The 19,240-nt window shown below is 42.8% G+C and overlaps 1 protein-coding gene across 2 annotated transcripts in view; it reads right to left on the minus strand.

Moving 5' to 3' along the window:
* slc43a1a (solute carrier family 43 member 1a) overlaps positions 1–18,983 on the minus strand; it is a 33,741-nt gene extending 14,758 nt beyond the window's left edge. The window contains exons 1-5 of one of the 2 annotated variants that reach the window (XM_061788209.1): positions 18,769–18,979; positions 9,908–10,068; positions 8,249–8,441; positions 6,092–6,147; positions 4,465–4,541 (exon numbers count right to left, since the gene is read on the minus strand). In XM_061788209.1, coding sequence (XP_061644193.1) covers positions 4,465–4,541; positions 6,092–6,147; positions 8,249–8,441; positions 9,908–10,061 — 480 coding nt within the window. In that variant the 5' untranslated portion in view covers positions 10,062–10,068; positions 18,769–18,979. Of the gene's footprint in view, positions 1–4,464; positions 4,542–6,091; positions 6,148–8,248; positions 8,442–9,907; positions 10,069–18,768 lie in introns of both variants that reach the window. The other variant, XM_061788210.1, reaches the window with a different exon arrangement.
* Between the last annotated feature and the right edge of the window lie 257 nt (positions 18,984–19,240).

Consider the following 19,240-nt stretch of genomic DNA (forward strand, 5'->3'; position numbering starts at 1 on the left):
CATCTATACAAGTTCAATGTCATCGGCCAATATTCAGCTTTGACTCTGTTTAGTGTTCATTTCCACGTGTACCAAAACACGTGGATACATTACGCAACCACATGTATCAAGACTGAATTGTTTAGTTACAGATTGATGCGCAAAATAGAAAGCAATGGGAAGGGTAAGAGTCACAGGGCTAATAGAGGAGAAAGTGTGGCCTTGACTGTTTGAAATAAAGGTGAGTGGGCCGAAAACTAGCGGGCGGAGGGTGTGTGGCTGAGCGAGGGCCGCTATTGGTGGAGAAGAGGGGATGGAAATGTACGCATTGCTGCTGTTGGGCCAGGGCAAACCGAAATACTTGCCAGGCCACGGGAGGCGCAGCAACAATAAAATCCACCTGATGACTGCTCCTAGCAGCTGACACATCACACGCGAGAACACGTGTCTGATGTAAATGTAAATACAACACACATTGTTGCCTCAGCTGAGGCAAACAGAGGCTCCGGCCACGCTAGCTACCCAAACCTTCCTGATAAAAGAACACAAGGCCAATTTTCTCCGTAGGCTGGCTATATCTCTTTGGCAACGCAGACACTTGAGGCTCTAGCGAGTTGAACACAAGCAGCTGTCAAAAGGCACATTTTAGCGCCACTTCAGCTTCACGAGGAAGATCGGCATGTGCTTGACTCAGAACACGTGTGCCATTGAAAACACAACATGACTCTTATTTGTATCTGCTTGCGCCCTTCCCCTTTAGGCCACTTGTCATGTGCTGTGGCACCTCTAAACATAACTAAATATTTGAACCACAGTGCATGGTGGTCAGCAGGAGCAGCAGTTATAGTAACAGCCATAAAAAAGGGCTATTATATTCTGTGACATGTCTGTTGACAGGTGAAGGATTATTTATTATTCACCAATTTGACCTCAAACTGGGGAAAGTTAAATGAAAGCTGCAGTGTGCCTACAATAGAGCAGAACCAAAATGGTAGCACACAATCTTAATGGGGCACTGGTCCACCTCCGATTTGTTAGGGTGTAGAACCATTTTTTTTCCTGTAGGAAATAATGAAAACAAATTATCTGCTGCAGGGCCAAACTACTGGCATCATGAAACCTATATTACATACATAGTGTACATACATACTGTACATACTAGTCCTGTCACAGTAACAATTTTTTAAAGGTGATATATTTTCCCAAAAACTATCACAATAAACAATAATACTGTTGTTTATTTCATGCCATTGAAATCATGAAAAATAAGGCCTCCCCTTATTTTATTTTATTTTGCTTTTGAAGCTGTATTGATTCTTCTTCTTATTGTTGTTGTTATAATTTCCTTTCCTGTTTCTCTTTGAAATAGTTTTTCTTTACTCTGTGATATGGATCCCCCTGGGTCTGAAATAAAGAATAAAGAGCAGCAAGACTGTGCGGTTGGCCCGCTGAAGATGAGCCCTTCACCTGTCAATCAAATATATGTTGACATTCGCTGTCGTCAACTACGGGCTGAATAACGTGTGCCACTGAGGTTATACTTAATAAACAGTTCATGTTCCCGTCCTTGTGTTAATTGCGGACTAACACACACAACAAAGAGGCGCTGACTTTTTAAACGACTTTGCCGCGTGGAGCGAATTATTTAGCTCCTTAGCTTGCTAGCTCATCAGCTTGCGGGCTACCGAACATAAGAAACAGTTAACTTTTCCATTTGTGTTAATTGGGGACTAATTCAAAAAACAACTCGGAGCAAAGCCATGATGTTTATAAACGACCGCCGCAGTGGAGCGAGCTGTTTAGCTCCTTAACTCGCTAGCTCATTAGCTCACAGGTTAGCAAACACAATAAACAGTTAACTTTTGCATTTGTGTTAATTGGGGACTAACTCAAACAACAACTCGGAGCAAAGCCATGATGTTTTAAACGACCGCCGCAGTGGAGCGAGCTGTTTAGCTCCTTAACTCGCTAGCTCATTAACTCATAGGTTAGCAAACACAATAAACAGTTAACTTTCCCTTAAGTGTCTCTGTTGTGTGAATCTATGCGCTGCATATGGAGCAAGGCTGTGGAGCATTGGATAGAGCCAACACCGGCAGGAGTGTACCGGTACGCCAGTGTTCCATGGCCCCACTAGCGGCTAATGACACAGCCGTCCAACTCTGTCAACTCACTGTGTGAACCGCACGTTGGCTCACCACAACAATGACAATTTATCCAGTCCGGAAAAACTATCTTATCCATTTTATTTATCGAATGATAAATCGATATCGTAATTATCGTGACAGGCCTAATACAGCGCCGTGAAAAAGTATTGTCTCCCTTTTCAAATTCTTATAGTTTTGCATAGTTTCCCCACTTTAATGTTTAAGATCATCAAACAAATGTAAATATCAGACAAATATAACCCAAGTGAATTTAAAATGCTGTTTTTAAATGGTAATTACATTTATTAAGGAATATATATATATATATATATATATATATATACAAAGTCACCTGGCCCTGTGTGAAGAAGTGATTAATCCCGTTGTTAAATCATGAATTTATTGTGGCTAATCACAATTACCTCCAGACCTTTTCAATGAAGAAATCACATAAACAGAATCTGTCCTGACAAAATCAAGTCAGATAAAAGATCTAAAAAAAGCTGCAACAAAATGACACGATCCAAAGAAGTTCCCGAACAGTTGAGAAATAAAGTAATTGAAATCTATCAATCTGGAAAGGGTTATAAAAGCCATTCCTAAAGCTTTAGGATTCCAGCGAACCATAGGGAGAGACTTTATCTTTACATGGAGAAAACATGGAACAGTGGTGAACCTTCGCAGGGAGTGGGCGGCCTAAAAAGATTACTCCAAGAAAACAGCAATGACTCATCCAGGAGGCCACAAAGGAACTCGGGACAACTTCTAAAGAACTGCAGGCCTCCTTTGCCTCAAGGGGGGGGGGAGAAAAAATAAATAAAAAATCTGAATGATTCCCAAGACTTCTGGGAGAATATTATATAGACTGACGAGTTGAAAGTTGAGCTTTTTGGAAGGTGTGTTTCTCGTTACATCTGGCGTTAAAGTAGAACAGCATTTCAGAAAAAGAACATCATACCAATAGTCAAACATGGTGGTGGTAGTGTGATGGTCTTGGGCTGCTTAGTTCCTTCAGGACCTGGACAACATGCTGTGATCGATGAAACCGTGACTTCTGCTCTTTAACAGAAAATCCTGAAGGAGAATGTTCAGCCATCTGTTTGTGACCTCAAGCTGAAGCGCACTTGTGTTCTGCAGCAGGATATCCAAAACACACTAGCAAGTCAACTTCTGAATGACTTAACTCAACAAAATAAAGGTTTTGAAATGGCCTAGTCTAAGTCCAGACTTGAATCCGATAGAAATGCAGTGGCATGACCTTAAAAACGCTATTCATGCTCGAAAACCCTCCATTTTTGCTGAGTTCAAGCAATTCTACAAGGAAGAGTGGGCCAAAATATCTCTACACAGATGTTGAAGATTCACTGCCAGTTTTGGAAAAATGCTTGATTTCAGTTGTTGCTCCAGAGGTTGGCTAAACCACCTATTAGATTTAAGGGGCCATTACTTTTTCACAAAGGACCAGTTAACTAAAAAAAAAAAAAATGTTTTCCCCTTAATAAATGAATTCACCATTTAAAAACAGTATTTTAAGTTCACTTCGGTTATATTTGTCTATTTACATTTGTTTGATGATCCTAAATATTAAAGTGGGGAAACAAAAATATACGAATTTGAGAAAGGGGGGAATACTTTTTCACGGCATTGTAACGGTATGTTGCATCATAACTGGAGAATGATAATGTTTACAATCCAAGGTGTCTTCATTATCCGTGAGGAGCCAGTTTGTGGCCACATTTCAGTTATGTGAGGTTGTGTACACTTGTGCAAACATTGGTTTTGTTTTTACTTCTCCTCTCAAAAAGAAGGAAAATAAATATGACATTAAGTTGAACAGGTTATGGGTCACATTATGGTGGGAAATGTTTTGAAATTATTTCTCTTGGTCTCGTTTTTACATCACAAAAGCCTCACATTTGAACAGGAGTGTGTAGACATTTTTATATCCAGGTTACCACTGTATTCTTAATGGACATAACACAATAAAACATTTTTTTTTTTTTTTTTTAAATAACAATGCTAAATGTAAGTCAAATCCCAGACATTATAACATTCAAAGTTTGTCTTAAACGGCTTTAAATAAATGTAAGTCCGCTTACTTCACACGACTTCCTTTGTATATTTGTCTTCTTCTTTCAACACGCCTTTCATGTTGTCCTGAACTCGGCATTTTCATGACTATAGAGACATATTTTTCTGAAACGTACAACCTCAAAGGCCTTGGACTTTAGAGGTTCCACTGAACTCTAAATGCAGGCCGTCCACAAAGATATACTGTATGTGTAAATTCAGCATTAGGGTGTTTGTTTTCTGTTGTTTTGTTGGTTCTGTGTCTTACCGTGAGCGAGGTGAAGGTCAGGCAGATGCCTCCAAAGCCGTTCATGGACAGAGCCAGAAAGATGAGGGCTGACAGCGCTGCAAGGAAAGAGTTAAATTCCTAAACTGTCATTGTGTTTGCCGCGAGATGCTGGGATGACGGCACAAGTGTCTCATTTCGCTGTGTTTAGTATGGTTGTGTTTATGTGCAACTCGAGTCCAATGCTCCTATGCCAACACCTTGGAACACAGTACACACGCAGCACATAACATTAGGTACACCTGCACACGGGGGAGGGGGTGGGAGGTCGTAACGTGCTACATTTTCTCTGTTACATTTACTTAAGTCATTTTGGGGAAAACATTTACTTGTCTGAGTAGTTTCAATATACATACTTGAGTTTTTTCAAAATTGTACTTTTTCTTAGTTACAGCGAGCTACATTCTATCGGGCTACGTTCTATTATTATTTCTGCGAGCTACTTGTTTTGGTTTGTTCGAGACTTCCGCCTTGGGTGCCGTCATATGAGTCTGTTTCTCCAATCCAACGGAGCTACAAGTAATGTGAGACTGTTAGTCAAAGTGACACATTTTCGGGAAACTGGTAGAAACAGAAAAAAAACGACTATGTACTCTCTGCCTGGTGAGCCTATTGTGCTGTTTCATGAGTGTAAACAAAGAAAGTTCATTTAAGACAATTTCTTGTGGCAGAATTTGCCTTGTTAGTTTATAGAGATCGAATGTATTATTGTTTCAGTTAAACTGATATCGTTGGGTAATATCTGAACTTGCATTCCCATTTTTTTTGGACTAGTTAACATTCATGCTTTGTTTAAAACTATAAATCCGATATTACTCACCAGTTACTCAGTACTTGAGTAGTTTTTTTCACTGAATACTTCCTCTTAAGTAGTCCTCCAAATAAGTAGTTTTTACTTTTACTTGAGTCATTATTCTAAAGTAACAGTACTATTATTTGAGTAAAAATTGTGGATATTCTACCCACCTTCGCCTGCACAATGAAGTACTGGAGGTGTATTAAATAATATGCCTAATATATGTATTTTTGTTTTTTTAAGTTTGTATCACACTGAAAGGTTTTCCTAATACACTAACAACGCTTGTGGATTTTGATTATGAGTGAGGCAAAATATTAGAACCACCACAGTAATAAACACATTAACTGATCATTATTATCTTTGTGAAGGCAGAATTCTTGATACATATTGGGTGCCACTGGAATGGGAAGGTGCACCTCAGGAATTGTTTGGTGAGCATTTGCTTTGTTAGAATTCCAGTGTTGGCATATTTCAAAGCAGCTGATGTTGTGGTGACAGGGAACATTACACTAACACTAACTTTATACTATGGCTAGCTTGCGATGACATCATATCGTTACGGATGTTCCTGTCACAAGCGTGCCTTTTCTTGTTATGCTCTTGCCAGGGGATGCATTAGTGAGAAGCATGTGGTCTTTTGATGTTCCGTCTGAAACCTTTCACACTCATCGGCTTCCACTTTAAATTTCAAACGCACTTGTGAGAGCAGCGTGTGACGGAGATATGCCAACCCTGGATTTATCACTGCTGATGGGTTCATATCGCTCTGTTTGTCTGTGTGTGATTGTGTGTGTGCATGTATACGCTCACTTGGAGGGTTGTAGGCAGATACGGCCATCATGATGCAGGACAAACCAAAGCATGAGCTGTAACCAGAAAAACTACTGTGATACTGCCAACACTTGACATCATCTCATCACGGCACATCCATACCACTTTTAAATTGTGTGTCACCGTCATCTTACTCATCCATGACTGTGTGTTTATGAATGAGTAATACCAATGTAACTATTGTGCAACATGGCCAGCATGCAAGTGAATAAGGGAAAGTGGTTGATATTTGCAATTCATTTTGTTAATGTTATGCTTAAAAATTACATTTCTCGGTTAACTTTTTTTTTTTTTTCCTGATTTAAAAATATCCTGGGTGTGTTTGAATTTCCACAACTGACAAGCGCTGTAACACTTTTATAGCACTTCACTATTGACAGCCTCAAGTCTAAACACACTCGTACCTCACCTATACACATTGACGCACACAGACTGCTCAAAAGACAAAGTTCCTCCTCCCACTTTGGGAATGCGATCGGCATACTTTTTACTACCACAATCAGAAGTAAAGAATCAAATATCCTCACTCAGTGTTTCTTCCTACCCACATTCTCATGACTACTGACTCAGAAATGAAACATGCAGAAACATTTCAGTCACTCACATCTAAACAAAAAAAAAAATGGGGTTTTGACCATTAATCAACAATTATCATCATCATTACAGTATCATTACATTTATGTACTTTGATGATTAATTGATTGTTTAAACCAGTGGTTCTTAAACTCGAGTCTTTGTCAAAATTACTCCCGTGTAAGGGGCCCCTGGACTCAAAAGGTCCTCAAAAGTCTCCTTTAGACTTCTATTGAAAACATACTGTATTTTTATGCAAAACATATTTTTACAAATTTCTTCAACATTGTTGGAACAAACCCACTTCTCTTAATATTGTATGTTGTCTCAAATTAATAATAAAAATTTAACAATAAATATTCCTTAATTAGTTTAGCATTAACATTCACAATGCTCAATCAAAGCAATTTACTTCAATGTCTATCCCTCTTTAGGTAGACCTGCACAGTCTTATAAAATCCAATACAAGTGCTGTACCAAGAACACGACCTTCTTTCATTGGCTTGTGCAGGCGTACCGTATTTTCACGACCATAGGGCGCACCGTATTAAAAGGCGCAGTCTCAGTTATTTATTTCTGTATTTAACACATACACGAGGCGCACCATATTATTGGGCGCAGGCACGGTAAAACATACCCTAGCTTAAAACATACAGTAGCACGCATGCACGCTAAAACAATGGTTTTAAAAAGGCAGCGGGAGCAAAACTGAGTTCGGTTGTAATTTATTCAATGTAATCACGTTATTTTTTTTTTTTATCAATTATCATCCCCAAATCCAACAAAGTCCTCATCTTCTGTATCCGAAATGAACAGCTGGGCAAGTTCTCCAACAAACACGCCGGGTTCCCTCTCGTCATTGTCAGAGTCAGTCTCGTTGCCGGGGGTGGGGGGGCTGTTCAGCAATGATGCCGGCTTTCGCGAAAGCTCGGACAACAGTCAAAGCAAATACCTTAGCCCAGGCATCCACAATCCATTCACATATGGTGGCGTAACTCGCCCGGCGCTGCCTCCCAGTCTTAGTTGCACTTGGGTTTTCAGCTTCGTCTTCTTGACTTGGCGAAGCTCGTTTTCCCTTCACCCCTTAACGTCCGGATGCTGTCCTCACTCACGTCCGCCTTTCCTCTATATAAGCAGCGTGTCGGCAGGAAAGGCTCCCAGTCAGTCAAGCGGCGTGCTCATTAAAGTCACACAACATTTACAGATTTTGGAACTCGGTGCACACATAGTGCACCGCATTATAAGGCGCCCCGTCCATTTTGGAGAAAATTTAAGACTTTTAAGTGCGCCTTATGGTCGTGAAAATATGGTACCTAATATTGTGACTAGTGAGTTTATAACCCCCACTCTCCAATGTCTTCCTTGTTAATAATCATCCACAAGATAAAGTGAGTTAAAATTGACATCATTCGCCATTCCCCTCACATTTGCACTTTCGCGTCTTCCATTTTTAGGCTGATCCCTATAAAAATGTTATACGTTATACCTCGGTCCATGCCCCAACCTAACATAATGTTATGAGGAATTGGGTGAAGCAGTTTGTGATGACTTCCAATGCATTACCTGCCCGTCAGGCGAATGGGGCGCGGTCCAAACTTGTCCATCAGAATCCCAAGGGGCAAGGTGGTGGCGCTGAGCAGGAAGGAGCCGATGGTGAAGCCCAGATTCAACATCTCCTCCTGGTCCACACAGCTGAGCCACTCCTCCACCTCACCGTCGGACGAGTTGCCGAAAGACACCACCACCGAATCGTTATCTGTGCGTCACACAATCATAACAAACAGTCATAATTAACCATGTTGGGCAGTGGTCCCCAACCTTTTTTCTGCCACAGACTGGTTTCATGCAAAGACATACAGTACTGTATTGGCACAGAAGGGCAATGTGGGGCGTGTGGGTGAGTGGTTGGCCCTGGTGGAGTTTTTCGCAATGAAGGTTTATTTTTGAGGGGAGTGGGGGTGTTAGGATATTAATTTACAGCGATTTTATTTTTTCCGTACTCTTCCCCCACGAGGGGGGGCTTCCGACAGGGGCCGAGGTTCTCAAGCCCCGTCTTCTGCTCCACAAAAAAAAAAAAAAAATTGTTTTTAAATATTAAATTAAAATATCAATCTATCTGTGCGGGCTGGTACTAAATGATCTGAAGCCTGGTGTTTGTATAATAATGAAATAGACAAAAATGTGACATTTTGACTTCCAAGTTTCACTATAACCATTATATGTTGCCCTTAATAGGAGGAGGAATCACATTCAGGCAATTTAAACACCCAAGTAGGTCTACCATTTAAGGCAGTAGAACTATGTGATTTCTCCCAGCCGATCAAGTTTGTTGTTATACTTTTGTACCATCTTTTTCTTACTTACATTTATACTCCATTACCATACCATAACACATTTTCCGAGATGTGCTTGGGAAATTTTAATATGGTCCAATGAAACAAAGGTTCAACTTATTGCCCATATTTCCAAAAGGTATGTTTGGTGCAAACACAACACTACTCATCAGCAAAAGAGCACCTTACATGATGCAGAATAATGTTTTGGGGCTGTTTTTCTTCAGCTGGAACTGATAGACAATGTGCAGGGAGATAGGGAGATAGTTCTAAATAGCCGGCAGGGTTATCACAAAACCTTCAGACTTCGGTTAGAAAGCAAATAATGTCACGAAAATCCTACTAGAACATAGTTCCCCTTGGGTCCCCGCCTTCCTCTCCCCTCTCCCGGCGCTCTCGCCCATTATTGCTTGTGGCGGGTACTTAACACGGGCTCGCTTTTTTCAGGTGGCAGCTGGCTCCTGCATTGGGCCCTGTTGGAGGTTAGGGCCCCAATGCTTTCCAGGGGTGGTAGCGGTGGTGGCTGCGGTGGGGCGAGCTGGGTGGGGGGTGTGGGGTGATTGGGTGTTGGGTGGGGGTTCCGGTACCTCCCTTTGGGACTGGACGGGGTGCTTCAGTTGGGCTTGGGGACCGCCCTAGGTCCTGGAGAGTGGGTGGCGTTCCCCCTATTGAGTCCCCCACTGGATAGACTCGATGGCTTGGCCCGCCCTTGCGGATGGAGGGGGCCGGGCCCACCCTTCCTCTGCTGGCTCAGCTTCTCCATACACCACTTGATGAACATGCATGTGACGTGTTGTTCATTCACTAATACTGTAGGTTCAGTGGAAGTCGCCGAGCTTTAATGCTAAGTGTCGTAAATGGCGACGCAATGTGCTTTAGCAGGGCCCACCTGAGCAAAGGTGCGAGTAGAAGCCCTCTCGCTTCAGCATGATGAGCAGCGAGCCCCAACCCAAGAGCACGGCCGAGCACAGTAGATTCTCGATCACTGCCGTCACCGCCATCCACCAACGCCTCCTGTAGGCCTGGAGGAGAGAGGGCACCATCGCTGCTCTGCGACACAGAGGAGAAAGAAGTTATTGGCACATCATTAACTAGCCAAAAGACATGTTCAAACTTAAACATTATGAAAACAACAACAGGAGATTTGTTTTAAAAGATAGCTATCAAAGAAGAGTTGAGCTATTATTTTGTTCACATTTCAGAAATAACATCAACATTTTATGTTTATGTAATGCGATAAGGATTTTTTTAAATGTGTTCAAACAGAAAAATAATTCAGAAGATATTCTATTTAAAGCGACAATATTTGCTCTCCTATGAACGCTCCCCTTTGTTTTCTTCTCAGGCAGGAAAGGGGACAAAGCCCCCCAAAAGTATTTGTAGACGCTCCTTAGTTGTAATCTTTCACACACAAAAATCGGTTTTAGTTATGTGATTCAAGTACGTGTCTTGTAAATTTGACACACTTCAGAGAAGTGTTGTTAAAAAAATTGCCACGTAATGTATGTAAAACGAGGCTTTCAAATCATGAAAATTCAAGACATTGTCTTCGCTCTCAAATGCTGTTGACTTGTCTGCTGAATGTGTTGACACCAAGCCCTCGCTTAACTGTCAACTGTCAATCAAATGTAATTTTTACAACCTGGAAAAGTAATAATAACTCAACTCGTAATTGTGCCAGATAACCCCTGATGCAAACGAATGCTCTCAAGTTCATATATAGTGGGGGAGAGGGGACTCATACCAGATGCCCAAGTGTGCATGAATTGGTGACTCTGTTTTAGCCACGCCTCAAAAATCTGGAAAACTGAAATGGTGAAATCACTTTAAAGATATTTTGCCACAATTGAATACTGCATAGTTCTCAATCTTTGCAAATGTTTTTGGAAATTATCTTTATTCTGAAACACATTTCTGAATTTTATATATTGGATCTTAAATGGGGCGGCACGGTGGACGAACTGGTTAGAGCGTCAGCCTCACAGTTCTGAGGACCGGGGTTCAATCCCCGGCCCCGCCTGTGTGGAGTTTGGATGTTATCCCCGTGCCTGCGTGGGTTTTCTCCGGGCACTCCGGTTTCCTCCCACATCCCAAAAACATGCATGAATTGGTGACTCTAAATTGCCCATAGGCATGACTGTGAGTGCGAATGGTTGTTTGTTTCTATGTGCCCTGCAATTGGCTGGCAACCAGTTCAGGGTGTACCCCGCCTCCTGCCCGATGATAGCTGGTATAGGCTCCAGCACGCCCGCGACCCTAGTGAGGAGAAGCGGCTCAGAAAATGGATGGATGGATGGATGGATCTTAAATGGGCGGCACGGTTGCCGACTGGTTAGAGCGTCTGCCTCACAGTTCTGAGGACCGGGGGTTCAAGAGAGGAGGACATGTGCACAGAAGACCATTGAAGTTGTTCCTTCAAGAAATAAAAAAAAATAATCATTACCATTCCAAAACCAGAGAACATCCAGATGTGGATGCACATATTTTTAACATGACTCACTCATGACTCAAATCGTTCTTAAAATTGTTGTATTTTCAGCTATTACTTTTCGTGATTTTTAAGTTGACCTGCACATGAACGCAATGCCGCAAGGAGGAGTGATGTCTATCCAGCATCACCTTACCGTTGTGCCGGAATTGGGAGGTGTTGCACACACATACACAAATATAAACACATGTGCCCTGTGACAGATGATGTCACGGAGCAAATAATATCAGGTGGCTGGAGAGAACATTCGCACATTACTGCACACACAGGACAGGTCACGCCAACCTGGAACATGAATGACCAGTCATGACCACTCTATCTATCTAGCTATCTATCCCAATTACTATTACTTGCATATACAGTACACAAGGGGTGAAAACAGTTCCAAATATAACCAGCTATTTAATTTGGTGTTAACCTGGAGGACATGGGTGGCAACATAGGGAAGGAAATAAACTGTTACAAGAGGGCCTTTTCCATCACAGAAACCTTTTCAGGAACTTCCCTATCTATCCAAGTAGAACAAAAATATAAACGCAACACTTTTGTTTTTGCTCCCATTTTTCGTGAGCTGGACGTTTTTCTACATACACAAAAGGTAATTTCCCTCCAATATTGGTCACAAATCTGTCTAAATCTGTGTTGGTGAGAATTTCTCCTTTGTCGAGATAATCTGTCCCACCTCACAGGTGTGGCATATCAAGATGCTGATTAGACAGCATGATGATTGCACAGGTGTGCCTTAGGCTGGCCACAATAAAAGGCCACCTGAAATGTGCAGTTTTGCTTTATTGTGGGGGTCTGGGGGTGTTAGAAAACCAGTCAGTATCTGGTGTGACCACCATTCGCCTCACGCAGTGCGACATATCTCCTTCGCATAGTTGATCAGGTTGTTGATTGTGGCCTGTGGAATGTTGGTCCACTCCTCTTCAATGGCTGTGCGTAGTTGCTGGATATTGGCTGGAACTGGAACACGGTGGTGTATACGCCAATCCAAAGCATCCCAAACATGCTCAATGGGTGACATGTCCGGGGACTATGCTGGCCATCCAAGAACTGGGTTGTTTTCAGCTTCCAGGAATTGTGTACAGATCTTTGCAGCATGGGTCTGTGCATTATCATGCTGCAACAGGAGGTGATGGTCGTGGATGAAGGGCACAACAATGGGCCTCAGGATCTCGTCACGGTATCTCTGTGCATTTAAAATGCCATCAATAAAATGCACCTGTGTTCATTGCTCATAACATACGCCTGCACATACCATAACCCCACCGCCACCGTGTGCCACTCGATCCACAACGCTGACATCAGTAAACTGCTCACCCACACGACGGCACACACGCTTGTCTGCCATCTGCCCTGAACAGTCAAAACCGGGATTCATCCGTGAAGAGAACACCTCTCCAACGTGCCAGACGCCATCGAATGTGAGGATTCGCCCACTCAAGTCTGTTACGACGACGAACTGCAGTCAGGTCGAGACCCCGATGAGGACGACGAGCATGCAGATGAGCTTCTCTGAGACGGTTTCTGACAGTTTGTGCAGAAATGGACTGCTGGAGCCTATCTCAGCTGTCATCGGGCAGGAGGCGGGGTACACCCTGAACTGGTTGCCAGCCAATCGCAGGGCACATACAAACAAACAACCATTCGCACTCACAGTCACACCTACGGGCAATTTAGAGTCTCCAATTCATGCATGTTTTTGGGATGTGGGAGGAAACCGGAGTGCCCGGAGAAAACCCACGCAGGCACGGGGAGAACATGCAAACTCCACACAGGCGGGGCCGGGGATTGAACCCAGGTCCTCAGAACTGTGAGGCTGACGCTCTAACCAGTCGGCCACCGTGCCGCCTGGTCGCACATTGCTCTGGATTTTTGTCACTGGACTTTCATCTTCACAGGGCAATTCCGTCATCCTCTGGACAGATGTTCTTTTTAAGATGGCCCACTTCATCCCTTTATCTAAGTTGCCACTCTCACATGAGACCATCACCCTGCTCGTCGAACACGTGTTTCATATGCATGGTATACCAGCCGATCTGGTGTCCTTCAGAGGGTTCCAACTCTCGTCCCAGCTCTGGAAGACGTTCTGCAGGGCCACGGGTGCATCGGCGAGTTTGTCCTAGAGATAGCATCTGTAGTCCAACGGCCAGGCCGAGCAGGCCAACCAGGACATGGAGGCTGCACGCCGTTGCGTATGCCAGCAGCATGCCACTTCCTGGTCTCTCCACCTGCTATGGGTGGAATAAACCCACAACACTGTTCATCCACTGGACTGTATCCATTCAAGACTGCTTATGGGCGTCAGACTCCTGTTTTTCCTTCACAGCAGTCCGAGGTCTCTGTACCCTCTGTCCACTTCCACCTACATCGGGCTCACCTGGGCAGCACTCTCTCGCACGGCAAGTCACAACCGCATGTTACAAACAGCCGGCTCCGTCTTACCGACCTGGCCAAGACGGGGAAGACGGGACTGCGTTTCATTGGACCGTTCACCATTGACTCTGTTGTGAACCCGGTTGCCGTGAGGCTCAAGCTCCCGCCTCCTTTGAAAGTTCATCCGATGTTCCACGTCACACTGCTCAAGCCGGTCTCCACCAGCCTGCTCAGCCTTCCGCTTGTGCCTCCCCCTCCTCTGCGCCTAGTCGATGGTGAGCCGGTTTACAATGTGAGGTCTATTTTGGACTTCTGTTTTGTTTTGTGTGTCAATTTCACAGTAAATTTCAACTGGGAGCAACAAATAAACAGCTGAATGCTTTGACTCGTATTTGGAGAACTGTGCCAGTGAGAGAGTGGGAACAGGCTAAGGAATACTTTAAAAGGGTATGTTTTAATAGAATGTGTGACTTCCTGATGTTTTATTTGAGTTTGGGATTGCATTGCACTGGCAAGGCCTGATCAAATGATGCCGCAAGCCGTTGACTACCCACCCAGGCACTAATGGGAAAGACTAGTGTGCTTGTGCCACCAAAGACAACATACTGTAAGCGATCATGAGGCTAGAATGTAATTCACAGTCCAGCAGGCTGCGATTGCTGAAAAGAGAGTTCCAAAGGGGGTCGGAGGGGGGCTCTGTCCTTCGACTACCTTGCACACACACTCACAGCAGCTGCCACTATGACATCAGTATCTTCATCCACCGATGAATTGTGAATTCACAGTCATTACTAGCCAAACAAGAAGTATTGTATGTGTGAATAATTAGTCATGAAGACATTTGTGTGATGTTTCAGAATAGATATATTATAAAATCATCCCCCTGTCATTACTGTGCCTCGCATACTTTATCACACCCACCCCTGATTCAAGCCACCCTTTAATCACAAGGTCATTGATAGATTAATGATTAATTGATCTGGTGTCACTCCAGATGGTTATGATAATTAATAATCAACTGTAATTGACGTTCATATGAGAAAATAATCCGCTGTCATGACATGTTTATTGTCAAATTCCAGTTGTTAAATGGTCGGCACGGTGATGACTGGTTAGCACATCTGCCTCACAGCTCTGGGGACCGGGGTTCAAATCCCGGCCCCGCCTGTGTGGAGTTTGCATGTTCTCCCCGTGCCTGGGTGGGTTTTCTCCGGGCACTCCGGTTTCTTCCCACATCCCCAAAACAGGCGTGGTAGGTTGATTGAGGACTCTAAATTGCCCATAGGTGTGAATGTGAGTGCGAATGGTTGTTTGTTTCTATGAGCCCTGCGATTGGCTGGCGACCGGTGCAGGGTGTACCCCGCCTCCCGTGACCCTAGTGAGGATAAGCGGTAAAGAAAATGGATGGATGGATGGACAGTTGTTAAATGTTTTAAAAAATGGTATTTAAATCATGCATAGTCATTTGACAACATTTCTTTGAGTAACTATGCAGCTCAATCAATTAATTGCTAGCTTTTAAATATTGTTTGGATTGATATAGGAGAATTTCTTTCTGACTGTTCTGAACTCCTGTTTCCATGCAAGTCTCATCCAGAGCAAAATAATGGTGTGGATGTAGCCCGTAGTGGACGACATGTTGCTCTTCTTTAGATTGCAAATTAGCATAGAGTGGAAACATTACATTACACTATTTGCTGGGTTCTTTATCACTAATTTACAATATGTCCAGTGTATGTTGATGTTAATGTTATGGCAATACATGATGTATTTTCATTTCTGGGGAGGAGCCAAATGTCTAAGTGCTAACTAATTTGGGACTTCAGCTAAAATCATTTACAATTATACCAGAGAGCTACTGTATAATTGATTTGTGATGTCATAGAAACTGTACATTAGATAGGAATTCCAGACCCCAAGGGAAATTCCAGCATTGCACAGATATTGTATGTGACACACTGCTAAATTGGGAGTGTACAGTTGTACTGTATATGCACATGTAATGTAGTAACTGTGATAACCATTGTCCACCTGGACAGCGTAATTTGTATTGCTGTCATTTGTATCATTTAGTAAAATGATGAAACCTCTCCTTATGCCTGTGACAGTTGATCTTTTTTTTTTTTTTCCCAGAAGCAGCACACCCAAAATAAAATGTATTTCTGAGCCAAGTGCGGGAAGTGGCCAAGTCCAAACCATCAAGTTAGTAGGCATGAATGGAAAAAATAAAAAGCAGACAGTTAAATATATACAAAAATATAAATGCAACTCTTGTTTTTGCTCCCATTGTTTATCACTTTTTATATTTACACAAAGGCCTATCCCTCTCAAATATTGTTCCGAAATTTGCCTAAATCTGTTATAGTGAGCGCCTCCTCTTTGCCGAGATAATCCAACCACCTCATAGGTGTGGCATATCTGCACTAGCTGCTGACTGGCCAGCATGATTACTGCACAGCTGTGCCTTAGGCCACCCACAATAAACGGCCACTCTAAACTATGTCGTTTACTGCCAAATTGTGGTCAAACCAGATTCTGACTGCTTTTCTGACGCCCACCCCTCCGATCCCTCTAATACAGTAAGACTGCATATTTGTAGAGTGGCCTTTTATTTATTATTATTCATATTTTTGTTCCGTCAGTGTTGTACGTGCGGTATCATCCAATTCAGTTGGAGTCCTGCACACTCCTTCCAGCCTCCCAGGAACAGTAAGGACAGGTGGGGGGGGTTTGTTTATCAGCAAACAGCAAAAAGCGGCTAGCTTTGAGCTTGACGGGCAGTTGTCACAGCAGTGTGAAGTGTGCGCGTGTGTGGAAGGCACGCCATATAAGGAAGCTGCTTCCTGAAATACTTGCACTCTCCCACAACCAACTGAATGATGCAATGTTACATGGATAGACAGATCATCATTGTTGCTTGTCGCCAAGATGCCAGATGGTGGGAAAGCGCTCCTTTTGTGAAAATGAAGCTCCTCAACTTATTTCAACACAGTTTCTTGGCACCAAGATTGCGCAGGATGACACTTGTATTGCTTTGGCCTAAGCACAAAACTAAAAAAATATGAGTTTTTCAGCGAATAACAGAGGATAGGTTCGAGAAATCCATCAATTAGTGAATTAGCAAATGCCGCTCTGTGAATTTGGAGAGGATCACTGTATCTGTTTTCAAATGTATGGAATGAAAAATAAAAGTCATCAGAAAAATAAATAATCTAGTAAAGTACAGGTACGATAAAAAGAACTTCAGTACAGTTGCCCCCACTGCCTGTGGGATGAATTTGCCCATCTCTGCTTTGAGGTTATGTAAGGACTTACTTGCTGCTATGAATATTGTGTACAGGAGCAATTCTCAAAAGTATTGTGCAACTTCACTCGAGGCGTACACAAAAATAAATAAATACATAAATAAATAATTGCCCAAGTGAAGGTCAGTTGTTAAGTTTGTTAAGAACTTTTAAATTCAATATATTCGTATTTCATCTTTTTTGTTTTTAAACATTTATCTCGGCACCATTTCGACTTTTTGTGTGCAATACATTTCAACGGAATCATAAAGAGGATTATTTTTCTTTTCATGTTCCCGTATTTACTGTAAGCGTCGTGCTACTTAATGTTCAAACTGTGCATAATGTTACAGTGGCTTACAATAATATTAAATATACTTTTTAGGAATAAAAACAAGGTCTCATATTTAAAATTGGTCCTGATAGTGGCACTTTGGAGTGGTAAGCATTTGTTTTTCCTTAGGTGGTACTTGGTGTAAAAAAGTTTGCGAACCACTGCTGTACATGATATTGTCCTTATATGATATGATATTGTCTTATTGCGCAATGATGACACGTGTAGTTGTCCCTTTCAAGTGCTTTTGTTGGTGCTCCTATTCCCATTTCTCCATGGGGATTTTTTTGACCCCGAGCGCACGTGTTTGTGGAGCCCTGCGGGACACCCAAAACAGCAGAGAAGACCTTTAATCCTCGCTAGTTTCTGAAAAAATAAACGCGGCTCTACGGGCGTTCTCAGTCTGGGACAGGACGGATCCCCGATGCTAAGCGGACAGCTGTTTGTCCCGGGGTCCGGTTACCGAGCACCGCGGGGCGGCGGCCTGATAAACTCTGGGCCCGGGACCAGTCTGCTGCCACGTTCACGTGCGGGCCCCGGGCTCGTAATGTACGCGACACGAGAAGCGACCCTCGTTGCAACGCTATTTAAAGAAGAGGAGGCCTTCACTTACTTTCCTCCCAAAATACACACGCAAAGGAAGAAAGCAAAAAAACGTCAGTCTTCAATTGGTCATGAATTGGGAACTTAAATGAGGACATAATGAGATCAGACATTATTAGGCTTTAGGAAGCAATAGCGTGCCCATTTTACGTTTAGCCACTTTCGCAACACGTCATTAGCCAAAGCTTAATTTCAAAATGTCACACTTTACGCGGAGTCTGTGAATGCAACATTTGTCTTTATTTATTTATTTTTTTGACCATACATGCAAACGCTCCTTTTTGTTCCTTGTAGATATTCATCACGTAACCATCACGTTTTGGGTGCTATAAGTGTTTAGTGATCATGTTTGTAGACCGCTGCCATAGCGAATGTGAAATTTAAAAAATATGAACAGTATCTCGAGTTTTCCAATTGCCCCCACCCCCATGGTGACTTCCTAAACAAGCAACTTGGTCCTTTTTGTTTTTCTTTCCACCTTCCCGACTCTCGTCTCGTGTGTGAATTATGTCCCAATGTGAGTGAAGTTAGTAGTGTATATGCCACGTGTGGCGAAATGCAGCCGGTTTGTCCAGTGGCGTACGAGGCGCTTGAACACACAACGAACGAGGGGGGGGGGGGGGGGGGGGGAACAAAAAAACAAACAAACAAAAAACACTTACTGTACTTGTGTAGCTTGTCCCTGAGGAAAATGTTTGTGAAGTTGGGAAGTTTTAAGGCTTTTTCTAACTCAGTTAATAAAAAAATAAATAAATATATATATATATATATATATATATAGAAGTGAAAAAGATGTCAGATTGTCACAAAAGTCTTTGCTCCTCATCTGCTTGCTTTCTTTCCGGTTTTAATTCCAGGGAGTCCCCGCTTCTTTTGTCTGGTTGGTTTCATTTCAAGCGCCCCCCCCCCCCCCCCCCTCTTTTGCCTCAGTTGACTTGTAACCCCTCCCTCTCTTACAGCCGCGGTTAAAGGGGTGGAGAAAAGTCCCTTTTTTTTCTTTTTTCTTTTTTTTTTTTAACACTCCTCGAGGCAAATGTCAGCAAAATGAAGCTGAAGAGCCGCCATTCATTCATCCAACCAGCCAGGCTGACTACTATTTGGCCTTTATTACGGACAGAACCTTTTCTGACAATC

Source organism: Phyllopteryx taeniolatus, chromosome 10 (genome assembly GCF_024500385.1).
Source record: "Phyllopteryx taeniolatus isolate TA_2022b chromosome 10, UOR_Ptae_1.2, whole genome shotgun sequence".
NCBI lineage: Eukaryota > Metazoa > Chordata > Actinopteri > Syngnathiformes > Syngnathidae > Phyllopteryx > Phyllopteryx taeniolatus.